We start from the raw sequence: 27670 nt of genomic DNA, 5'->3' as shown, positions 1-27670 counted from the left end.
CTCGCTTTTTCGACTAAAGTCGAAGGCTCGACAATAAATAGGGTGCAAACATTAATCCACCATTCTGCCTTCTGCCTCTGATGAAGGTCCTTTTTGGACCGAAACCGGTCAGGCTATGAAACATCACCAGGCGCTGTTAATTATGTGTATTGGTATATATACTATATTTTTATGCTTTCACATTTCTCTCACTGATACACATAGTTAATATGGCTTCTACTAACGAAAGCTCCATTTGGAGTTAATGTGTTTAGAGACTTCTTATGTCAGTACACCTTTCCTATATTGCCTATGAAGTTAAAAGAAATCAACAAAACATGAATGTAAAAGTTTTATTTACAAATAATAATTCATAATAAATAATTGTGTTTTACATATTAAATGCAAAATATCACAGCATCATTGTCCTTCAACAAACGTTGTTCTTATAACTCTTATTACATCTATTAAAAATTCACAAATTGTTTTTATGTGAATTCCTTTATTTTTAACTTGTAAAAGAATAGAATCACATTAGGCTGTCAAGAGAATACAAGAAACATAAATCTCACAACTGATTTTTATGATAATTCAAGCTGGAAATCCAAGTTTATATTTTTCAAAGAATGTTGTTCTACATAAATGTATTTTATTTAACTTTGAAGTATGTCCCTTTAGATAACATTTGATCATGTCATGGACATGTAAAAATTGGCTGTCAAATAATAGTGACTTGAAATTTACACATATCTCTGTGCAAATGAGATAATCTTTGATATTACTTAAACTAGATCAAGGGAGATAATTCTTGATATAATCACACCAGCTAGATATATCATATATTGTGTTGATAAAGTAATGGAAATATACCAACATTCATTGGATGTAACAAAACCATCAAAATATAACAAACTGAAAAAGTCATAAAAAATGTTTATGATTAACAAAAAAGGATAAATATTTATGCATTTGAATAAGGGGGAATGTGATAGTATATTTTGTGTAATTGTATTATATACGTATACTGTTCTTGTATTGTAAAACATAACATTCAATTCATTGCAAACATATCGAAAGGTGATAAGGGACTGTGATGTTCTGAATACTTATCCTGTACAGGGTTAAAGATTGTTCTGAAAAACAAAGATAGGACTGTCAAACTAAGTCGTAATTAGTGTTTAAACAAGCGCCGCCATATCATCATTAAATACAACACTGTAAATAATACAAAAGAACAAATTGGCATCTTACAACCAACAAATTTATTTAACTTTCACAAATTCTTAATCATGAAACAAATATAAACTTAATGTTTCTTCCCTAAATTTAAAGTTTTACAAAAGTTCATGCTTTTATGTTATTTTCTTATAAAACAAGTTGATAAAGAATTACAATGAATATGTGACAACTTTTGTGGCTGATAATAACTGGTAAACACAATCAACAAATTCAAAGCTTGTCTCGTCAATCCTTGACTGTCCTTCATTGGAACAAAACTCTTCTCGAGATAAATGGTACAAGTTGGATCGGAACTAAAAATTCAAAAAAAAGCATGATTAAGCATCTGGTCATTAAACATGCAATATGAAATTAACTAATGAAACATACAATTCTTAATTGGATCTGAGAAATTTAAATATTTCAAGGATGAAGACAAAACACTATCCATAATCCTTCATTACCCTGTGGTAGCTCCTGTTACATATAATAGTTTTACCTCTCAATTACATAAATGGTCGGTCCAGAATGAGTATTAAAATTAGTTTATCTGTTATCTGTCTGTTGTAAGTTTGAACACCTAATGTGAAAAGTGTGTTCAGCTCCTTTATTAGTTGACTAGGACTTGAAGTTTTCCTGATAAAGGTCTGTGCTGTGGATCTCTCTGAAGACTCTGGCATCCTTCACCAATAAAAATGCAAATAGTGCTAGTAGTGATGTTAAACACTAATCAATCTTTTTTTCTGATTCTATTTTGAATCAATTTAAACTTTTGACTTGTTCTTATGGTGACTTAATAAAAGTTTTACCAATAGCAGTAACCAGAGATAGATTTATTGGGAGATGAGGTGCTCAGGCCCCTTTATGGAGCTACAAGTAAGGTTCAGACTTTTAACCAGTTCCCCTCCAAACCTGCAAGCCCACTTTTCATAATCCTAGATCCCCATTTGGTAAAAGACTTGACTATGCAACTTACAGACAGGTGTGTTACCTGACATTAGAGCATTTAACACTATTTACCTTAGAATCGACTTTAATATCCTCATTATAAGCATCACTATCTTCCTTCAGCTCTAACACCATTGTTCTGGTCTTTGTCATCATAAATATATTCCATTCATCCTAAAATAATAAAGATCATAAAGGTTGTAATTTCCACCTAAAACATGGAAGTTATAACGACAGTGTATAATCTCTAATGATGATGATTTTAAAAATTATGTGGAACACCAGTATGGGTTTCACATAGACATACAAATACCAAATTAACCTATCATACCCATTCAATATAACAGTATTGTAGCTTCATACCGAAAATATATTCAAATCAAAACAGGGACTTCTGTGAAAAGTATGTGAGTGTAATCAAAAATAGAAGATACTTTAAACAGTTAATATCTGACTGCCATAAATCATATTGGTAAATATTCACACTCTCCTGGCACTTCTACACAGGTAAACGGACAGAAAGTCACAGGACAAAAAGTCACGGGACATAAAGTCACAACTTTGATAGGACAAAAAGTCACAATTAAATATATAAGAGAAATATCTTGAAATATTTACTTTTTAATACATATATTCATATTAAAGTTGGATAGTGTGTCATTATACTTGAAAAACCAAGATTTATTTAATGTTTATCCTACAAAGGATATATTTCTTGGTACCATGAAGCCATTTAAGTGCCAAGCCACTTTGACCATTTGTTTTTTGAACAATTATTTGATCATCTTTGATATTTTTTGATATATATTGTTTACAAAGTTGGTTTATATACAATAATTAAAGAAAAATACAAAAATGTTTTTGGAAAAATAAGCGTTTTCTTATTCAAAGTAAATATTCAAAAAAAATAAATTGCGACTTTTTGTCCTGTGCCTTTTGTCTGTGACTTTTTGTCCTGTGACTTTCTGTCCTACATTCTTCTACACATACTCTTTAAACACTTATTCTTAATAAAAACATAAAACATTTATTCTATACAAGTAACTTATATCATTCTGATACTTGTAACACTTAAAATTCATTCTTTACATACAATTTTAACACTTTTTTACACACACTTATAACCCATTTTCTATACACACACTTTTCACATTTAGATTACACACCTGCTTTAACACATTTTCTATACACACACTCATAACATATATTCTAATGCAACATTGTTTGCAACGTTCATTTTAATTGGGTAACTCCAAGATTGTTACTGAGGGCCGAGGCAAAATATTCTCCATGGAAATGAGATGTGCCAATGCTTATACAACTGAAAACCAATTAACATTGTCCTACCACTAATGGTTCCCCTTGAACTGACCTAATCACACAGTCTGCACCAAAAACTTTTTCAACTACTAGTCCAAAGACCAATATTCTGACATTTTTCTTATTGGTCAAATTATTATATACAAAGTTTTGCAAAAACTTACTAGTCCGAATGAAATTTTACTAGTCGGGGCATCGGACTAGAGGCTAACCGTGCAGACTGATCACAAACTAATACATGATAACTTAGAAAAATTTTCAGATAATAGACAATGACTAAGGGGGCGAAGCCAAATTATCTCCATGGAAATGAGATATGCCAATGCTTATACAACTGCATACCAAATATCATTGACCTACCACTCAGGGGCGGATCCAGCCATTTTAAAAAGGGGGGGGTTCCAACTACATGTCCCCATTCAAATGCATTGATCGTCTAAAAAAAAGGGGGGTTCCAACCCACGGAACCCCCACCCCTGGATCCGTCACTACCACTTGTGGTTCCCCTTGAACTGACCTAATAACAAACTAATACATTTAAAATAAGCAAAAGTTTCAAGTCAATAGACCATGACGGAGGGGGCAGGGCCAAATACTCTCCATGGAAATGAGATGTGACAATGCTTATAAAACATAATACCAAATATGATTGACCTACCATTTGTGGTTCACCATATACTAGACCTAATCACAAACTAATAAATTGTTGATGTTGCTGACGCCGAAAACAGCATACATATGTCTCGCTTTTTGACTCTGTCAAGGCGAGACAAAAACAATACAGTTATCTCTAATTCTATGACTTTCAAATGACCTTATGATATAACCACATTTTCTATCAATTAAAATCCAAACCAACCTCAGTAACTGGTTCATCTGCAAGTGGTTCAAAGGCTTGGAACAACACTTTTTCTGATTTTCCTCCTCCTACTACTGGCTCTTCTTTTTCTCCTTCTTTCTTCTCTCCTTCCTCTTCCTCTTCTTCATCCTCCTCATTATTCCATCGAGAGGAAGCGTAAGCCATAGAGGAGGCAGTGAGAGCTATCTGCTGGTACAGTTTGTCCACTATGATTGGGTGTTTGTTACGGATACTGACATATTTAGAGGAATCTTCAGCTGGGAAAACATTTACACCTGCTAATCGCATCAGCTTAAAAATCAAGTCACAAAAATAATAAATAAAACTTCTGCAAATCTCATCTGCTTAAAAAACAAGTACTTGTAAAAAGAAAAAAAGAAGAAAACACCTGATAATCTCATCAGCTTAAAAGACAAGTCAGAAAAATTAAAAATAAACACCATTTCATCTCATCATCTAAATAAACAAGTCACAATAGGAATAAATAAAATAATTTTAAATAATTAAATCAGGAACCTTCATTAATTCATCAGTGATTCTCCTTATTCAAAAATTATCATTGATGAATGGGACCTAGCTACCATCCAATTTCAAACCAAGGCCAAAAATAAAATATTGTTTGTTTCCCCTCCCCTGACCGACCCAGTAAAATCACTGCGACCCAAAAAATTTTATTGCCCATTCTTGTCCACTATTGCTATGTTGGTTATTGGCGATATCTTTCCGATGCTGTAGTCAACGAGGGTTAGGTTTTGGTGATACCTTTCCGATGCTGTATTCGAGCATTTCAAATCAAAGTATTTTTGCATTGAAGAGTCTACATGATTCAGAATCAAGGAAAACAAACAAAATGCTTTGCCACACGATTTGTTTGTGTGCAACGGTGATCTTTTTTGAAAATGAAAAAAAACTGAAGCATCTTTCAACCCGCTGAGTGCATCTTGATTTGCTTTGTGTCTAACCTCTGTTCCTGTTTAAAGGATAAAATCTTAAAGACTTTGAGTAAAAATGGTCTGACTCGTGCTTTAAAATCTATCTACGTTGTCTTTGAACAGGTTGAGCACAAGTCAGTAAATGTGGGATACATGTATTTCCTGCTTTCAGGGAACGTCCCTGTTTTCTGGTGTAAAAAAAAAACCCAGTTTAAATGGGATTTCCTTTTTCAATTTATGGCATGAAAATTACAAAAGGGCACGTTTTAACGTTATAACTGCATCAGTAGAATTCGTATATACTTATTAAAAGTATTTTAGGAAATACAAAACATGAATATAAAGTGAAGCCTTGTTTCTTCTAGAACTCGAAAAAACATACAAATCTTTGTTCAGGAATCAATTGACCAAGCTGCATGATCCAGGTGTAACTGGACATAACTGAATTATGTTCACTTCTATTGGAAATTTTTATTCATTGAATTTTAATACCCAAGTGATTAACATACATGTATCTTTTTGTCATCTCATAATTGATGATCAAGGTATGAATTGGTGAACAAAGGAATTGTTTTGTTGTGAGCTATGCATCAAATTAGACTTAAATAAGCTTGATTTTTTAACTAAACACTTGCTATCATTAAGCATTGTTATCACAAGAAGAATGTGCACTTTTGTAGATTTTAACTAAAAAAAACACTTGCTATCATTAAGTATTGTTATCACAAGTAGAATGTGTGCTTTTGTAGATTTCATTACATTAAATGAATAGGAAAATAAGGAGGTTCCTGTATAGTGGTTTTTTTTTAACACCAGAAAACTGGGGTGTACACTGAATTCGAATACAGGGAATGCCCCTTTTATCTTGACTTGAGCCTTACCTGTTGAATTTTGTACGAATTCAATATAGAAAACCATATCAAGGAATAAAATAACATAATTTGCCTACCTACCTACCCATACCCTAACAACTTCAGTTGGGGGAGGGGAAACAAAGATATTTTTAATGTTGGCCCAAGCTATCTTGTTTTATTTGCTGTCTCAAAAGATGGGAGATTTACTTTTTTTTCTAAACATTAACAACACAAAAAACAGTGACAATTTATCAACCAAGATCTTAATTTTTAATTTGCATCAATATCACAGATTTAAATTTATCAATACAAATATCATACCTTTATAAGTTCTTTTGGTGTGACCCATTTATTCATGATATGGTCCAATTCTGGTCTTTCTTCTGGTTTATATTTAGATAAACAACACATAGCATCCTGGAATATACAATATCATGTTTACAAATTTGAAAAAAAGTACCATATATTCTAACAAATTTGCCGTTTATTTGTTTTCCTTCTTTAAAGTAATACAAGTAATAGTGCACACGCTTAAATGTCTCGCCTTCTACACTAATCATTGATATTATGTTGATAGTCCTAAGTATAAAGATAAGCTTTATAACAACTGTCACATAAACTTAACATTAACCAAGATAACTTAACAAAGACCAATGAACCTTGAAAATGAGGTCAAGGTCAGATGAACCATGCCAGGCAGACATGTACAGCTAACAATGCTTCTATACAACATATATAGTTGACCTATTACTTATAGTTTAAGAAAAATAGACCAAAACACAAAAACTTTACACTGTGCAATGAACTGTGAAAATGAGGTCACGGTCAAATAAAATCTGCGCGACTGACATAAAGATCATAAAATATTTCCATACACCAAATATAGTTGACCTATGGCATATAGTATTAGATAAAAAGACCAAAACTCAAAAACTTAACTTTGATCACTGAACCATGAAAATGAGGTCAAGGTCACTTGACATCCGCCCACTAGACATGTACACCTTACAATCATTCCATACAACAAATATAGTAGACCTATTGCATACAGTTTGAGAAAAACAGACCAAAACACAAAAATTTAACTATAACCACTGAACCATGAAAATGAGGTCAAGGTCAGATGACACCTGCCAGTTGGACATGTACACCTTACAGTCCTTCCATACACCAATTATACTAGCCCTATTGCTCATAGTATCTGAGATATGGACTTGACCACCAAAACTTAACCTTGTTAACTGATCCATGAAATGAGGTCGAGGTCAAGTGAAAACTGTCTGACAGACATTAGGACCTTGCAAGGTACGCACATATCAAATATAGTTATCCTATTACTTATAATAAGAGAGAATTCAACATAACAAAAAATTTGAACTTTTTTTCAAGTGGTCACTGAACCATGAAAATGAGGTCAAGGACATTGGACATGTGACTGACGGAAACTTTGTAACATGAGGCATCTATATACAAAGTATGGAGCATCCAGGTCTTCCACCTTCTAAAATATAAAGCTTTTAAGAAGTTAGCTAACGCCGCCGCCGCTGCCGTAGTCGTTGCCGCCGGATCACTATCCCTATGTCGAGCTTTCTGCAACAAAAGTTGCAGGCTCGACAAAAACTAAAGAATAATGGGACATCTAACTCAAGATTATTTCTTTTCACCATGATAAGACTGGTGGTAATTTAAAATTGTAAACTACAAAGATGTTTGAATTTCATAATTAAAATACTGAGATTGTCTATAAAGACGACTTATAATTGGTTGTTCTTGAAAATCTAGTAGTCAGTGGATAAAAATTATTATCCACTTAAAACTTTTCTTTATCAACCATAAACTTTTTTGTGATTTCAATACAATACACAATTCTATTTTATTAACTTCCATCTTTCAGGTCTTGGAAATTAATCTTTCTTGGCACAAATAAAATTGGGAAGCACTATTTTTGAGGACTTTGACAAAATGCTGTACAGTGTAACCTGCCTCATCTAACACATGAGTATTCCAACATCCTGCTTTATTCCACACATTTGTGTGGTCCCAAAATATGCCTATTCTTAAAAAAAATAGTATTCCTACACCCTGCTTAATCCAACTTTTTTTCTTGTTCCCCAGTGTGTTGGATAACACAGTTACACGGTAAGTAAAAGCAATACCTTAATTTCTATTTCAATCTCAGCTATAGCAGCAGTGATAGAGAATACAGCAGCATTAGTTTTATGTGGTCTGATGTCCCAGCACTGGAATGGCATGTTCTGATGTGTGTCTTGTAGTAAAGCCATGTTACCATAATAAGCTGTCTTAAAACTGAACGTTCTATTCTCTGTAAACAGAAAAAAACAGAATTAGTATATTTGCGGATTCATTTTTATTCTTTTGATATTAAATTTCATGGGAATAGGTAAACCATAAAATGTGAAGCTCAAAGAAGTAGAAGAAGTACACATTTTACATAGGGTGATATGCATATTTAAACAAAACGAAAAAATTCAATTTCCTCAAAAATCCATCCTTTTTTATTCAATCCACGAAAGTTTATCACCATCACCTCAGAGTTCAATCTGGTTCCCTGTAAGTAATTTACCTTCATTATATTTGGGATCAGTAAACCCATCCTGTCTCCAGTGTTTACGTTTATGGTCCCATCTGGCCACTAGAGGCTCCTCACAAAACAAAACATCGTCTGGCAGCCTGGAAATACAAAAGCACCCAGATATAATATTTGGTTTTTTTTGTGCTTTAAGATCTGACCGTAATTGATTCAGTCTTTCAATGAATATATGGAATTCTAAGTCAAACAAAACACCCTAATTTTTTAAATGAACAAAATTAGTGAAGTGATGAAAATGAGAATCATGAATAAGTTCTTGTCATAAAAAAAATGTGCTGTGAATTATATCCATCTTTAATTGTATTGGAAAAGAGTCATATGATATAAAACAGTGAAATGACTGATAATAACTTACTAAGACTTACTTCATCATTACACCAATTGCTGGTTTTTCATCTCTCTTGTCAGACTGTGTAGGGGTGTTACCAGAACTCTGGTTCTCCTTAGGAGACGTAGCCACTGTATCAGCTACATAGTCTATGTACTCTATCTCTGGGGGATCCACCACTGTAACAAAAATTATACTATCATCACTATGGATTCATTTATTTTTGAGGCTACCAATTTTCGTGGATTAAAGCAAACTTGCATTTTTCGTGGATATCTAATTTCCTTGCTTTAACGAAGTCTGCATAAAAGCCTATAGGAAATTTGTCATTCATTGACCATTAAATTTCATGGTTCATCTTTACCCAAGTCTTCCACAAACAATGTGTATCCAATGAATAATAATGAATACACAGTAACTTATTCTCTTGTGAATTAAATCACTAAATAGCCGAAACGTCTGAACAATTGGTTTATTTATACAATTATAAAAGGTATGTTCCCTATTGGAATTTTGAAAACAAGAATTAAATCACTGTCAAAAGAGGAATATGTATTACAAGTCCTCCCACAAAGCCAGAGTAAGCTACAGGATCTGTATATTCAATCTCTGGTAGGGACACCACTGTAAAAACCTTATCAAAGATAACAGGCTTAATATATAGAAAGTTGAAAGTGTTTTACTAAAACTCAGGCCCTCCTTACATGTCTAGATCATTATATCAGAGGTTCTAAAACTTGGTATAAAAAGCTGTCATCAGCATGTGCATACCATAATGTAGATATCTCATATATCTCTGTTGATACCCATAAAGTATAATAATAATTTAACACAGAGCACAGAATTTGGGTGATTTTGCGGTTAAACATATCATCTAGTTTGGAAACCAACTAAAAATTCAATAAGGACACAAAACAGATAAATTATGTGAAAGTACATCTATGATAAAGCCATAGCCATATAACTAACAAGATCATTATACTGTAAATTATCACATGCATTTGATATTGCAATTTTGTCATTTTGGACTAAAAGTGGATTTTATTTTTTGCAATATTGAAAAAAATCCTGTTCAATTAATGTAAAAAATTTCAAGTTGAATTTATTGTGATTATAATCCTGTTGCATTTTTGCAATAATAAAAACATTACAATAGTTTCTGAACTTACAGTAATAAATAAAGTTATTAGTTCTTTATTATGTACTCACGTCTAGTGATAGTCCATTTATTACAGACTTTTGGCTGAGGTGGAAGTTGCATCAAGTCAAAATGGAATACCCCTCCTACGATGTTGTATGCTCGTAAATCTATCACATCATCATCCTCTTCAAAATCTTCCCATTCTACTGGCTCTGTAATAAAACAATCAATAAAGAATTATATAAAACAAGAGCCACATGATGAAATGAAAATATTACAATAGTCTATCAAAAATTTATTCTAGTTTAATAAAAAATAGCTAAAGCTATACATTGAATACGAAAACAGTATAGGCTTTGCTCATTGTTGAAGGTTGTATAGTGACCTAAAGTTGTAAATTTCTGTGTCATTTGGTCTCTTGTGAAGAGTTTTCCCATTGGCAATCATAACACATCTTCTTTGTTATACAAAAGTTCCAAAAGATGTCAAATTATGAAAGACAGATGTTATACCTGGGGTTTTAGGATTTTCATATTCCTCTATCACCTCTTCCACTTTTTCTTCCTCTTTTGGAGCCTCTTCTTCCTCTTTATTTTCATCATTAAGGTCCTTCAGATAGGCATTTAAATCCTGCACGAAATCAATATATCTTATATTTTAAAAAGCTTTAGTTTAAAAATTAAAGTCTTATCTTAATTCCTGTATGAAAAAAAGATCATTTGAACAGATCATATTTATCATTTTCAAGATGCATTCATGGCAAATAAAACTTTTTTCCATGTTCATATAGTTTGCTAAATATTGAAAAAATACCAGTTATCCACTTTATAATGTTTAGGTAGATCAGTGGATTTTTAACCCTTGATCTTCTCAGAGTGCCTTTTGTGATTTTTTTTTTTTATTGTTTATATCTTGATTATAAACTCTCATTTTACCTCTTTACCATAAAGTTATTCAATATATTTTAAATGATTGACAAATAACTCTATACATTGTATAACAATTTATTTCCAGAATCCTGTACTTGTTCTCAAATAACAACTAAATATAATTTAATCAGTTGCCTATGAGTAAAACAGATTCTCTACTCATCACAAAGTCAAATCTTATCCATGAGAAAACTTCGCTGCACAAATAAAATGTTTTACAAGGGAAATAACTCCAATTATAATACATCATGTTTTGGATATATAATATGACATTATTTATGGAAATATAATTCCAATGTTGTATGTTAGTCTTATCTTACTGATAAGCATCATAACTACCAAAACGTATACATGTATAAACTTGTTTCATGAAGTAAAATGAGCATTTATCTAGAAACAGGCAAAGTTTTGATGACATTTTTTATCTTGACAAAATTTCTTGTGAATTCTATTTGAATTATAATAAATAACTTTACTCTTTATTCAGTTTGTAAAAGCGAGTTTTAGAACCAATAAACTCCTTCAGAGTGTCCTTTTACACTTTCATAAAATCACATATTGTTCTATAGTAATAGTTTCTAATTATAGTTTAGCATATTTGTGGGTATAGATATAAGAGTACAGTTTAGCATATTTGTTGTTACTGCCTGACATGTCAATGGCATTCAGGGCAGTAAATAAATAAGTTAGCATGTTTGTAGGTATAGGAATAAAAGTTCTGTTTTTAGCAGAAGTGCAAGTTAACAAACAAGAAAGTGTGATATCAAGGAGAAGAAAGGGATATAAAAAAGAAGATGTGGAATGATTGCCAATGAGACAACTGTCCACAAGAGACCAAAATGACACATACATTAACAACTATAGGTCACACGCCTTCAACAATGAGCAAAGCCCATACCTCATAGTCAGCTATAAAAGGCCGCGATATGACAATGTAAAAAAAATCAAACGAGAAAACTAACAGCCTTATTTATATAAAAAAATGAACGAAAAACAAATATGTAACACATAAACAAATGACAACCACTGAATTACAGGCTCCTGTTATAAAGATATGATCTGTATTAAAAATAATCTTTTTTAATCTCAAATTTATTACACATTAAATGGAACATTTTGATCTATTTAAAATTTTCTAGATTAGAATATTATCTCAAATGTTCTGAATTTTGTTTGAAGTGTCATAAGATTTAAAATCATTAATGAAAAGAAAATTGATGTGTTCAAAGTTTGGTGAAATGTTTTTCATAACAAAACATTACAACAAAATAAATCAGATTTTAAAATGTACTCTAATATTATTTACATTAAATAATTCTTTCTATTAACTCCACACACTGTAACAAGAACACATTTTCTTGTCCTTATTATAATCAACATTAGTTCTGAACATGTATCAGTGGCGGATCCAGAACTTTTCATAAGGGGGCCCACTGACTGATCTAAGGGGTAGCCCCTCCAGTCATGCTTCCGTGATTTCCTATATAATCAACCAAATTTTCTCCCAAGAAAGGAGGGACCGGGCCCTCCCTGGATCCGCCTTTGTGTATACACTGCTTGTAACATCACCACAATCAAAGAGCAGATTGCTCTGAGGGATACGATTGCCGTTGTTTCATTGACACATGTATACATCTGTACATGTAGCTGGATAATATTATTTTCAAAACTAATTCAACTGCACATGTAAAATAGTTACAAAATAGCCAATCCCGGATAAAAGTGTATGAACAATGTAATTAGGCCTATTGTATTTTACTTTTGTACTATCAATTCCAAGTTTACTTTCCACAGCAGTCACTGAGAGAAGGTATCTTATCACTTATTTTCCTACGTTAATTCTAGGAGGAACCCCATTTCTAACTCGTTAAATATTTAATTTCCTTTGGGTCAGTGATCATGACTCCTTTCCGCACACATTCCTCAGTTTAAATTGCAATCGTTTTTAATATAATACGACGTTTATTGAGAGAACGAGCTAATGCTCGACGTGTTTTTTTTTATTTTGAATTCACGGAAGTTACTTCCGGAAGGGAGACAACTCGAAACGATAATACGGAAGACTCCACGCCTGAAGGGGTGTTCTACGAAGCGGACTACATTTATTTTGATTTAAATGATGCATATGATTTAAAATTATGCAACAACAATAACTCTGAATAGCAGACATACATAAAAAAGATCCCATGAGTTATAAATTAGTTAATTGAGTGGGGAATCCAGAGCATTACCATTCAATCTAAAACCCCTTGAAGTCAAGAAACAATATGCATGCGCATAATTCCCCAAAACAAACTCTTGAGCAAGAACGTATATTAAATGTTTATTAAACAACCTAGATGGTTCTCTATTTCTTTATGGAAGTACTATCTCAAATATCAGTTTCATAACGGTAACATATAAGAAAACTCCACTTCAGTTCTTAAATGACAGAAATAGATTTATCGATCGGAACTCTCGCATGTTATCAAAACTGGGAATTCCCTCTGACGTGATTCTATATTTATAAAACACTAAATATAAATACTGCTTAATTCTAATTTTCTGTGTTTTGTTAAAAACACGCATATAAGTCAAGGGAATTATCAAACATGAAGATTATTAAAAGAACATTATAGGAAAGTTGTTTAAGTTCAATCCCTTTGTTTGTTTATACCCTTTAAAGCAAGACAATCATAAGAATCTGAGATGTTCCTTAATGTTTAGAATAAAAGGATTGACGTAAGGGCAATGCTCTGAGCCACCGGTATAAGTCTACAGATTGCTTGAAAGCAATCGTATCCCAAAAATCATTTATTTATGTTTCATTTGGTCAAAATGAAATCACTTTTTTTTTATTCTTAGGACAAACAGTTATAAGCACCACATCAATACTGTAAAGCTTTGAAATTCAAAAATATAAAAGGGGAATAACTCTTGTTTCCTTGACCCAGTGATTACCAAAAAATATTTCAAGCAAAGCTACTCATATAGTATTTTTTGTGCTGTAAAAAAGCTTGAGTTCTTGATGAAGAATAATTTAAAATACCAAAAAAGATAAGCTGATAAATTTTGTTGGTGGTAACATCCAGTTCCTAAACAGCAATTAATTGTCTTAGTGAGACATTATTTTCATATGGTTGTGTTATTTTCATTATCAGTATAAAAAATTTCTTTTATATTTCAACTTTTACCATAAAAGATGTTTAAAACGGGAAGACTTAAAAATAAATTCCGTTGCCTTGATACATTATGTTTGTGTTTAGTTCTCTTTGAAATTCTTTCAACTTGTCATCATGCTTAGCTTTTTCTTTCTGAGAAAGAACGTTAAAGAATGTTTATTGTCAATGGCATTACATTACAACAAACATTGCTGCTTTGTGTATTATTATCTGGTTAAAGAGGAGGATGTTGATCAAGTAAAGAAGATAGCATTTGATCAGTTCAGAAAATTTTCTAAATTCTAGCATTTTGAAAACTGAGGACAGACGTGTAAGAGAAAAGTGTGTAGGGAAAGTCTAACACTTCAGAACTAAATGTCAAGTGAGACATATCTTGTTCGAATGCTATATAGAAGTAGATGTTTATTACAAGAGTAAAGACATTTTAAGCAGAATAATTAAGTCCATTACAGTGCTATATGAATAATTGACTGTGCTATAGAATCAGTGTATACTTACAAACTGTCAAAAGAAAATAAATCATATATACATTACAGTTAAATCATACTAAATTTGACATGCTTCTTGCTGCTCAAGTAAAAACATGGGTTGTGTTGCATAAACAAAGTGATATATATTGGTAAAATAAAACAAGTAACACAAAAATATGATTATCTACAGATTGTGTGGTTCAAACTCATTCAAACTTTATATTAGTTTAAAAAAAATATGTTGAAACTCCTTTCAAAACATATGTATATAACATGCATTTAAATGTCAGCTTTGCATGGCCTATATTTAAGTAACTTGCAACTTGTAGTTAAACCTTTTTTCAATTACACTAAGTTTAAAATAAATTTCTTTAATTACACTTTGAAAACTGTTTTCATGGATATTCATCATATGAAATAAATTCTAATAAAACAATCACTTCAGACCTGACTATTGCACGTTATATATATTTTCTTATAAAAAAGATCTAAACTTTCTATTTAGTAGTAGGTCACATTCATAAATGTGTAATGGATGCAGAAAATTCATGATGTCACCTGATGACAGTTGAATTAATGGATATGCAGGATTAATGCAGAATTATTTTCCATAAATTTAATATATGAATTGCCTTTGCAGTATTATAATGTAATTGTATCAGCATGATAAGTATTGTTTGCTTAACTTCCAGCTAATGATATTTTATGCATATTCTGAAGTATCTTCTTCTCATGTCTATTTTTTTTTTGATTTTTTTACCTGCAAAATAAATCATGAATAAAGAAAAGTAAAAAAATATCAAAATTGAAAATTCATTAAGGGGAGATAATTCCTTACAGTTTCTTCTTTTTCTACTTGGTCTGGTTCTTCTTCCTTCTTTTCTTCCTCATCTTCCTTCTTCTCCTCCTGTTGTTCCTCTGGTGGAGGTTCTGGAATAAGTCAAATTATAATTTTACAAATAAGGAACAAAACTTATTTTTCATAAATTTGAATGAGTCAAGAGTAGAATTTGAATTACAAACTTTTAAAATATCATCTTCATTTGTATTAAATTCAAAGATTTTTTTTTCTTTAAAATAAAAAGCTGTCACCATGAAAATTGAGGAAATCTTTTTAATGTCAGTTCTTATATGTAGCCATATAGAGGTTATTAGAAATGTTGAACTTAAATAGACTTTCTACTTGTTTCTTTTGTCACCAAAAAACATAGCAATCACTATGACCTGTATATTTTGACCATAGCACAAACATTAAACATTTTAATCCATCCAAAGACTTCTGGGTAACTGGGATTCAACATCTTACAATAAAATTGAGAATCGAAATGGGGAATGTGTCAAAGAGACAACAACCCGACCATAGAACAGACAACAGCAGAAGACTTGTTTAGATAACCTGTTATCACAGAGATGTGTCTCTTTTTTTGTAATTTCAATAATGCAAACGTTGAAATTAAAATAGCAACACTTTAACGTGTAAGTTTACCAAATATTCAAAATGAATCATGACTGAAGGTTAATAATATGGCTAGACAATCTCCAAGGAAATGAGATGTGCCAATGCTTATACAACTGCATATCAAATACCATTGACTTATCATACGATGTTCCCTTTAAACAAATCTAAACACAACCAAATACATGTAAACTATGCAAAATTTCAGTCAATAAACCATAACTGAAAAGGTGGTGTCAAATATTCTCAATGGTAAAGAGAAGTGCCAATACCAATACAATTGCGTACCAAATATCTTTGACTTACCACTAGTGGTTCACCATAAACTAGACCTAATCACAAACTAATACATTGTAGACGCCGCCACTGCCAACGCTGGACACAGCATACCTATGTCTCAATTTTTGACTCTGTCAAGTGAGACAAAAAACCTTAGAGTAATAGGACAGACAGTCTTATAAAAGACAAACATAGACTAACCTGCTACAACTGGGACTTCTTTAACCTTCTGTCTGGGATAGAAACTTTTACATGTTGGAGAATAGTGGTCATACTTAGGATCTAATACTCTGACAGCACAGTCTGATAATGTTTGTTGTCTAGGTATCTCAAAGGTTAGTCCTTGTTTGGTAAACTCAAATGACTTTATCCTGTAAAATATAAAAACAGTCCTACAGGGTTGATAGTCCAGACTTTTAAAAATGTAAGGCCATTGTGTGTTAAAAAAATAAATTTGTTTCAAAACTAAGAAAAACTTTCCCCAAAATTTCACAGATAGTATGCTTATCCTTTTTCTAGTTGCTCATTTACCAGAATTTGCTACCACAGTGTAGGTAACATGTAGAAAATTATAAACTTTGAAGCAAAAAGTCAGTAGCATGAAAACAGTCTATTGCTTCAGTTTTCTTTAGGTCTTTATGTACATGTTACTTTTACTATGTAGAAGCTTTTTTGTTATTTTTTTAGAATGATGGAATTTGTTTATTAATTCAATAAAATATAAAAGATTACAACAATATACCTAGGATTTTTGCTGAGGTTTCCCCACACACTAAGAGTAACGTCATCAGTCTTGATGGCATACTGTAAATTAAAAGTTTCTGGATCGGCTCTATCAGTGGCCTCCTGTAAAAGTCGGAGTGTTGCACCATCTACCTTCAGTTTCATAAGGGTCTGTAATTCTCCCATAGTCTAAATAGATAAAAAGTAAAAAGACAATGTAAAAAATAAAAAGGGTCTGAGTATTATTTCTAAATATTTGATAAATTTCTTTTAAGAATTTCATGCTTCTTAATCTAATGGCAGTCGATCTAAGGCTCTGCATAAATTACTGATAATTCCAAGAGTGCCAATTATTGAATAATATACTGGTGCGTTTTTGTCATTTTTATAACAATACACAATTAATAATTATTAAAACAAAAATTCTCATTAACAAAACCAAATAAAATTGTCAACATAAACTTGAATAAAAATCATCTCTAATTTCACTTGATGAGAACTATTGTGATACAAGTTACTTAAACTTCAGTATGATTTTACAAATGTCTGAAGCCATACTTAAACTTTTATCAACATAGAAATCTTTATCAAACTATCTAGAACTTTGCAGTTTGTCAGTTTATAATCTTTCCCTTTTGCAATTGAAATACACTAGGAAAATAAATACTTGCTGTCTCATTTACATATAAATGCTATATTTCCTTCTATTCAAATATCCCCACACAACTACTTATAATACCTCTTTGTAATTAGCCTTATCTCTATCTGTTAGTTCTTCTTTTGGTGTGTCTTCTAACAGATATTCGAGTTCATTTATCAGCTGAAAACAAAATTAAATTGTTTTGATAAACAAAGAGGTGGAGCATCAAATACAACTAACTTGGTAAAAAATAAAGATAAACAAAGAGGTGGAGCATCAAATACAACTTACTTGGTAAAAAATAAAGATAAACAAAGAGGTGGAGCATCAAATACAACTTACTTGGTGAAAAATAAAGATAAACAAAGAGTAGGAGCATCAAATACAACTAACTTGGTAAAAACTAAAGATAAACAAAGAGGTGGAGCATCAAATACAACTAACTTGGTAAAAACTAAAGATAAACAAAGAGGTGGAGCATCAAATACAACTTACTTGGTGAAAAATAAAGATAAACAAAGAGTAGGAGCATCAAATACAACTTACTTGGTGAAAAATAAAGATAAACAAAGAGGTGGAGCATCAAATACAACTAACTTGGTAAAAACTAAAGATAAACAAAGAGTAGGAGCATCAAATACAACTAACTTGGTGAAGAATCATCTGAGGATAAGCTTTAAAGTAACGACTTTGACGCTTAGTTGAAACAACTGAGGCCATTGCAAATGAAAATTCAAATTAATAAAGACGAAAAACTCTCTTAAGCTTATAGTTCTTTAAAATAACTGTTAAAAGTTGCCTGTTTTAATAGTTAAGGCTTATAAAAGTGTTGTTGACAGAATCCATTTTTCAATATGAAGTTCTTTGGTCAGGAATCAAAGTGCATCCTATTCTTGCATACAAACATATGAAATATTACAAGACTATTATCTGGTGATTTATTTATAGGTTAAACAAGTAAAAACTGAATACTTACAGAGCTATCTAATTCACATTTCTTGAGGACTTGTTCTATAGAATCAACCTCATTATCCTCCAGCCTCAGATTGATATAAGTGTTAATTTCTCCTGGAACAGTGGGATCTGGGGAACCATCACATCTCATATATCTGGCCCACTGAAATTAATAATGATAACAGTTAAATTTCTCTAATCAAAGACTAATACAGGTTTTAGTCTTTCCTGGAACAGTACAGTTTAAGCATGTTAAGACTTATCACACCTTATAAATCTGACCCCTTAAATCTACAATGAGACCATGTGCACTGGATTTTTATTTTATCACATTGGCCAGGAACATAACTGTACAAAAGGATGAAATTATTTAACTAAAATATCGACTGTAAAGGTGGAAGTTTTCTTGCACTTTTTTTTTGGGGGCATGTGTTTCAATAGACAACTTTCGAGTTCGATGCATTTCCGTCAAAAAGTGAACGTCATTTGTGCGTTTAGGGGCGTCGTCATTTCCGTTCCAACGTTGAGCGAGTGGTTGGAAAACTATTATTCTATATTGTACGAATTATTCGGCAAATTGAATTCTCAAAATTGACAATCAGCATTGCTGTCATAAGGGAATTGTCATTAAGTACCTACAGAACAACCATTATTTCTTGTTTATCCTGCACAATGACGATCACTAAGACGCTTGATGAACGTAAATAGTGCAGGGATACAGGCGACCCCCTTTATCTGGTAAATGACGTCATAAAGGCGCGTATTATTGACAAGTTTTTTCCAGGGACGGATGAACTCGAAAGTGGTCTATTACCTTAAATGGGCTAAAATATACCTGTGCAAAATTGTATTTAGAAAGCCTTAACATTAGTTTTAAAATGCCAACTTATCGGTTATTGCCACAAATGCAACCAAATCAAATTTAAATGTAAAATAAGCAAGATAAGCAGATAGATAACTTGTCTAGATGGTACAAATTATCATCTGTACTAGACCAAAGACTAGAATAGATTTAACCACATTTACGGTTCAGCATAAAAATGTAAATGACTTGATTACCTTAGCTTTCTTCCTCCTTTCATCATGTAAGTTATGTAAAGCTTCCCTGTTAGCCTCTTGTAACTGGTCTAGTTGTGTCATCTCTATCATTCGTGTTTTCTTTTCCTGAAGGTCAAACATTATTAAATGTTATAGTATTACCAAACAAAACATCAAATGAATTTGTATTTTTATGTTGATGATTTGAACCATAGAAGCTTTTTTTTTCTTTCTTCAAGTAACTATCTATTACCAAAAATTGTATTTTTCATAGATAAATATAAAACTAACAGTAAAGATCTGAGTGTCTGAAATCTTAACCATATCAACAAGCTGTTTAATTTAGTTTCATTCATTCTTATCTTTTATTTGATTATTGCAGCAATTAAACCATTTTTACATCTTCCCTACTGGAATTTCTACAAAAGATTATATTTTATTGTTCATACAATATTGTGTAGAACATCACTAAATTTGACTTTTGTTTATTTTTTCTTTTCATAAGCAAGTCATGACCAATAAAACAGCTGAGCATGAACTCACAACTGAACATGCTTGTGATACTGAGCTCAGAACTGAACATGCTTGTGATACTGAGCTCAGCCCTTATTTTATGGTGTGATTTGTTAATGCTCAAACTTTAGTTTCTAACAGGACTTTTGTGGATTGTTGTACAATTGTCTAGTCATTTTTTTCATTTAACGACTAGCATTGTCTGCATTGATATAGACCAAAACAATATTTCTATTTTTAAGAATATAAACTATGTATTTACCTCATTTTCCTGTTGTTTTCTTTCTGCTTCCTGTTCTTTTTGTCTAACCTTTCTTTCTTTTTCTTCTTCTAATGCTTTTTTTCTATTTTCCTCTTTGAATAAAATAATAAAAAAATTTACAAAAAAAAAATATAAAGTGCAAAATGGAGTTGCAGAACTTATAATAATAATACTTATATTTTGTTATCATAATGGGGTTTCAATGGCTTTGATGACTTTGGGTAAGCCTTCATTATATGAGGGCTCAATAAAATGCTAATATTGAATTTTCATACTTGTTTATAAAGTAAGTGCTAATGAACAAAACACTTCTTAACACTTAACACTTTACTGGTACCTTAAACTATTCATTTAGCAAACCAACAGTGAATCATTTTACACAACATCTAAAAGATCAAACTATAACTGGAAACTGATTTCAAATTGAGATAATTCATTTAACATAAGAAAACATGGAACAATTACGTTAACATTTTCACATACAGGGAGGCAATCTACAATAACTATGGTATAATAACAATAAAGTAAACATTTTTAAATTAGATATCTATCACCATGTGCATCCATTTTTGTAACTAAGAGCAGTAGGTGACTTTTAGGATTAGTAAGAAATTACTTATAAGAAATAATAGATAATTCTTTGTTTTTCTTTACAAACAGACTAAATAACATCAATGTTAATAGCATTACCTATCAGTTTTCATCAGTTTGATAAAATCTACATTGGGTCTACCATCTAGTTTACTGACACATATAAATTAATCCCACTAAGATACAATCCTACTATCGTTTTAAGACATTTTTTTTTTTAATGAAAAAAAATATACCTATAGGATTCACAATTCTCCTCTTGTAAAATCAAAGGTCAGACAGATATGTAGATACAATGGTATTTCTGATTTATCAACAATGATAGGTCTACTACTGTATTGAGAATCCACAGATGTGCCATGTTAAACTTTCCCCTCAATATGCTTTACATGTTTTCAAACAATCTGCTTTCTGCTTTGAACTTACAATCAACATACTAAATAGACTACATTAGTAATTAATATAATTTTTATGGTTTAATTACCAAAGCCTTTAAATTCACTTGATAGAGAATTATATAGACTTATAAAATTTGATGGAACCTTTTCAACTGCAGATAAAAAACTTCATTGAAGAAAAGCTGCCTTGCCCAAAAATGTTGAATAAACACAGGAACTTAAAAGAATCTAATATCTAGTATGTTATGAGGATTTGATAACGATCCACAGACCATTGACCAATGGTTCTAAAACCTTAAAGATCAACAATTTAGGTAACTAAAACTAAAGCCTTCAAAATGAGATTAATAACCTTTAGAATAAGAATTAAGATAACTAAAGGTAAGGCCCTCAACATGAGTAAGTTACCTTTGAGAGATTTTTTACGTCCAGAATCTGGTAGTCCTGATTAATTAATAAATAAATTAAATAGATAAAACACTGAAGAATGTGAACCTTTCATGGTCCTTTTTTCTACAACATGCCGACAAGAGTCTAATTATAGATCAATTGACCTTTTATTAAGCATGCTTAATATTATCTCAATACCAGTCCCTATAGAGTTTCATAAAATGAATGTACAATTAATATGCATTGGGAGAGCAAATGTTTTGACATAAATCATTTTATACTTAATAATATGTTGTTTTCTTAATTGAAGGGACTACATGTATATAATTGACACATTGTCATTGGCTTTCAAGTCAAACTGGCTTTTGTTCAGAATATATAATCAGAACTAAAACTTGGTATATATTGACAAGCTTGATGAAAAACCCTAGTCATTATTCAAAGTATCAAAAAAAAAAAGGAAGCAGGTGTCTTGAAAAGCACATACAGGTTAAAACTCATCACTGTTGGCTGTCCATCAAATATGAAGTCATTCTGCTTAGTACTATTGGTGAAATATATGTGATGAAAATTTTAAAGTCTAGATCAACTTATTTGAAAAAAAGTATCTACAAATACTATATATATATATAGGAAGTAGGTATATGACAGTCCTGAAAAGTTTTCACAAAGTACAACGTATCACTGTTAATCTAGTTGCTAAATATGTAGTTATTCCATTGAGTTATTTTTTGTAATACCTCCTCTTAAAGTAGGTGTAATAAAACCGTATAAAAATCACCAATGTCTTGCCACTGAGGATATTTCTCAAAGACTCTGCATTGAGAACCGACCCATTGTTTAATTTACACTCTTACAAATTACAGTGTATAAACACTGTCAAGCTGGTGACAAAATATGAAGTCATTCAGTAGAGTACATTTGTAGTTTCTAAGAAAAGTCTGGTGAAAATGTTTATTTGATGAAACAGAAAAAGCAATTGCAATAAACATGTAACCCCACTTCAAAATAGGGGTATAAGATTCCACAATGTCTTGCAATTGGGAATACCACACTTCAATGAGAAAACACATGTATATAATGAAAAGTCATTTGTAGTGAACCTCACTTAAAATACATAAACCTACCCTCTTTTTCAGCGCTCCTAATTAAAGGTAATTTATGGTAACTCTGAATGTTCAAATACATAAACCTACCCTCTTCTTCAGCTCTCCGTGCTTCTTCCTCAGCTTTTAACTTTTCTTTCTCAGCTTTACTCAGCTTCTGTTTCCCTTGGGCTGATTTTGGTGGCTACAAGGAAAAAGATTATTTCTTAGTTATTTGGATAGAACTTTTAGCTAAGTTTAATAATTTTGTTTGACAATCATTCAGCATGAGCACCTATCCTGTACTATGCTAAAACCACGGTAAAAGCTTTCAAGTACACATTTGTTAAATGCAACAATATTTTTTTTATTCTTTCTACTTGTTACCATCATTTTCTGAGTTGGAAGTATTTTAAATAAAAATCTCATGACTAAAGACAGACCAAAAAATTGCTTAAATAGATATAAATAGAAATATATTTGGTAAGCAATATTTTTGCATATGTATACTGTGGATTCATTTATTTTTCCTGGGTATCAATTTTCCTGGATTAAGGAAATCTTGCATTTTTGTGGATATTTGAGTTCATGGTTTTGTCAATCTCTACATACTAAGCCTATGGAAAGTTTGTAATTTGCTGAACATTTGAATTCGAAAATTGGTATCCAATTTGAAAAGCTACAATAAAAGTGAAGAATAGATATATATTTTTAAGGGTGCTTGCAGGTCTAAATCAATTTTTTTTCCTAATATAGGATTTCTCTATATTTTTTTTATAAATGAACATTATCATATACTTAATAGAAAAATGAAATAAAAATATGGGGTCACCGTTCATTTAAGCTCACAATCTGCCTCCGAAAGAAGCATATATTTTTGTTAATGTACTTTGTTTCTGTTGATCTAATAGGAGAAATAAAGGTAATATCGAAATAAAAAAAAAACTAAATTACAGAAATCGCCAAAATTTTACAATTATTTAGTTTATATAAAGCTTATTTGAAAACAATAATAAAAAATATAGGTCACTGATGAGTTAAAAAAGATATTTCCATTTTAATGTCCAAAAATGGCATTTTTGCACCAAAGGGAGATAATTTGAAGCTTTTTCAATGATAAAAACATTTTAAAAGTCATCTGGGGCCAAACCGAATCGATTTTTTGGGTTGATTTTTGTACCATATCATAAAGCAATAACTAATAGTGTAATAAATAAAATTTGTTATGAAAAAAACAAATGTTTAATTTTTTGCCGAAATTTTTGTACACGCGAGCCTCCTTAATTAACAGTACATTGTATATCACAAAATTAAGTCCTTAAAAATATATATCTATTCTTCACTTTTATTGTAGCTTTTCAATCTGAGCTACTAAGTTGCCTTTGTCATTCAAAAAATATTATATCTGACTGTTAAAAATTATTCTATTATTACAATTGAAATGCTACAACTGTCAATAAATTTTCACGTTATATTGTCAAAAGTTTCTCTTTAAATAGAAAATCTTATTTGGATCAAGTCAAGAGCTAAACAAAATTAATGTTTGTATTGAAATCAAATGTTAAAATAAACATGCTGAGTGATGCAGCGTAAATCAATCACCTATCAATCAATCTTAATATGCAAATTAAAAATCTAAATTATCAAAGAACATTTTTAAACTAAGAAAATCAAAAAAAAATTCAATATCCAACATTTGCAACAAGTGTAAACTAATAAACTAAAAGATATGAATTCTAAAAGGGATGGTGTCATGACATTCCTGGTTAACTAATGGACTTACCTTATCTTTTTTACCCTGGCAATAAATGAGTTGAGGTCAGATATGAAATATGTAATCTTATTCTTTAAACATGACAATAAAGTTTTGACCTTGCAAAATTCATTCAAGAATATAAATTTAAAAAATAAAGCCCTTTTGAAGTGTTCCTCCAACAATTGACTTGCATTTATTTAAACTTAAACATAAGTCTCAAAATTGTCAAATGCAAAGCTTGCAGATTTTGATAAAAATATGAAAAACTGGTTTAAATGGAAAGGATATAAAAAATAATTTACAGTATATTTTGATAACCTAAGTCCTTCGAAAGAGGGGTTCATAGAAATCAAATTTGGCCCTCAATAAAGCCAATTTCAAATGTTTTTTAAACATGTTAAAAATGGGGAATTTTCATTTACAATCTTATAAAAAACGTTCTGAAATATGCTGGAAATGCTATTCTAAACATTTTTAAAGAAGACAGCTGAGTCCCCAATATTTTACAAGGGTTGGTCAACTTCAAAAGATATGTTGCTTTGTATCTTTTTCCCATTTAATGCTATGAGAAGTACATACAATCTCAAAAGAAGTATGACTACAATCACAAAAGACGTATGACTACAATCACAAAAGACGTATGACAGATTTTAAATTTATGTTTTAACATTGTTTTCTGACATTTTCATTAGAATGGAGAAAACACTATTGTAATTTCAGCTCTGGCAGCATCAATACACCTAATCGCTATTTATTCCATTCCGGATAAGTTCTAAAATTACACAACTTTTTCTTCCAGTTGAAGCTATCTGGGACCCTGTTTAAACAATTCACCATGCATGATACTTTTTAATGAGACCTGTTTAAACTACAGTAAATACTTCAAACAAAATATTTTTTTACTTCAATTTTAATTTAGAAAAAAGAGGATCATACTATATCAAAGTTTCTTGATGATCACTTTCTAAAGTTTTTTCTCCCTCAGCTCACTACTGATGACCTCCATTTTTCGGCCGGTGACCTAAACAGGAAGTTGTATAAATGACTGTTTTTCCAGGAATGGACTAAATAGCGATAACGTGTATTGATGATTTGATGGTTGCAAATACCTGTTTACTCACTTTGCTATAAACGGGTCGCAAATAGACATTACACTTAATTTGCAACCATCAAATCACCAATTGATGATGATCATTATTCACCATTTTCACAGTTTCTGATTGTTCAAAATTTTACTAAAGTTGGCACATATGTGGAAACAAACATTAACATGAGGTGATGAGCAACATGATCGAGCAAGTGGAATCTGGGTCGTTCGCGCCCATTCACATTCGCACCCACTCATGTTCAACCCCTTTCACTTTCACACCCTACATGTTCGCACCCAAAGTCCGTTGGCACCCTACATGTTCACGCCCAATTTTAATTGATTTTATGTTTAATAACTATAGCTTTGTAATCAAGTTTTGGCAAGTGTATTCTTATATTTGTTGTCATTGTCTCAAAATAAAGTGAGACAGCATTTTTTTTTTGGTGTTGAATAAATCTTAATCATGTTTTGGATAGTTATTATTAAAAAAAAATTAATCCTTTCTAAATAAAGTGGGATTCTGTCAACGTTTTATTTTATGTTGAATAACTCTTAATCATGTTTTGGTGAGCTTATATTGTTATATTCATATTTCATTGACTTGTTTTAAAAAATAAAGTGAGATTTTGACTACGTTTCTTTTTTTGTGTGTTGAATAAATTTTATCATGTTTTTGATTATAATAGAGTATTGCTATATTTTATTGTTTCAGATCAAAGGGACCAAGCTGTTAAAAACAATTAATATCTTTTGTGTTTTTCATTTAAAATCTTGAATGTTTTACTTACACCAAAGCAATTTATAACAACAATAGAACGTGTAGAGTGCGAACGTGTACGGTGCGAAAGTGTATTGGGCGCGAACGAACGTGATACCGAGCAAGTGAAGCAGGCAAAATCCACCAGCTCAAAAACAAAAACTACAAGGAGCTCAGAATGCAGCACCAGTTACAGAACAAATGTTTACTGCTACCAGGGTTTAAAGGTAAATTCAATAAACACAGAGACATCATTACGCCACAGATTCTTCTTTACAATGTTTACGTTTATTTCTATGATCGAATTGCATTTTTTTCTTAAAAGCTATATCTTTTAGACAATGATTTGTTTCACACAGTTTGGCTCTAGTCATTTCTAACAATTATTCGAATAAGTTGATTTTTTTTTTTATGTCTTAGCCTTTAAATATTGTGAAAAAGAACATTTAAAGATCTGTTTCTTTACCATTTTTAAATATCTGAAACTTTTGTATGTGTATTAGCAACCAAGATGGCGTCTATCGCAAAGTTTGTATTTTACGACGTACAATATTTTATTACATTAAATCCATTATATAGATTTTAATAACTTTTATCAATATGATGATTTATTCCTTTATCATAAGATCAAAATAATACTAATCGCTACTTTCGGTACATTTATTTTGCAACATCTAGTTTATATGGCGGGAAATTTAAATTAACAGGTGCCCGAATCAATTTGAAGCTTTGGGGGAGATCAACGAATTTTACAACGATTTGTTTAAATGGTGTTTAGAGTCATCGGTCAGGGATACCTGGAAGATGGCATATATTGAATAAATACTTTAATCGCTTCTATTGATATGATTATAGAATATTAATCGGTAGCTATAAATCAAGCTTGAACCATGAATTTGAAATTATTGATGACGCAAACCTCTTGCTTACCAAAAAACTCTTAAATGGTAATTACCACAACGCAAAAAAAAAAACAAAAAAAAATGAA

At 31.1% G+C, this 27670-nt stretch overlaps 1 protein-coding gene across 2 annotated transcripts; it reads right to left on the bottom strand.

Moving 5' to 3' along the window:
- Window positions 1–317: 317 nt before the first annotated feature.
- LOC143082276 (dynein axonemal intermediate chain 7-like) lies at window positions 318–27223 on the bottom strand. 2 transcript variants are annotated; one of them, XM_076257893.1, is made up of 19 exons: window positions 27149–27223; window positions 23191–23284; window positions 22013–22048; window positions 20616–20707; window positions 19862–19966; window positions 18825–18965; window positions 17948–18028; window positions 17228–17397; window positions 16687–16856; window positions 15589–15680; window positions 10703–10820; window positions 10259–10402; window positions 9087–9228; window positions 8695–8801; window positions 8267–8433; window positions 6432–6527; window positions 4325–4615; window positions 2218–2319; window positions 318–1511 (listed from the first exon to the last, which is right to left on the bottom strand). In XM_076257893.1, the coding sequence occupies exons 1-19, from the start codon at window positions 27149–27151 to the stop codon at window positions 1368–1370; spliced, it is 2295 nt and encodes a 764-aa protein (XP_076114008.1). In that variant the 5' UTR covers window positions 27152–27223; the 3' UTR covers window positions 318–1367. The 2 variants fall into 2 exon arrangements, with proteins under 2 accessions (XP_076114008.1, XP_076114009.1); XM_076257894.1 differs by lacking the exon at window positions 22013–22048.
- Between the last annotated feature and the right edge of the window lie 447 nt (window positions 27224–27670).

Source organism: Mytilus galloprovincialis, chromosome 7 (assembly GCF_965363235.1).
Source record: "Mytilus galloprovincialis chromosome 7, xbMytGall1.hap1.1, whole genome shotgun sequence".
NCBI classification, from domain to species: Eukaryota; Metazoa; Mollusca; class Bivalvia; order Mytilida; family Mytilidae; genus Mytilus; species Mytilus galloprovincialis.
This window is presented reverse-complemented; position numbering and strand designations above follow the sequence as displayed.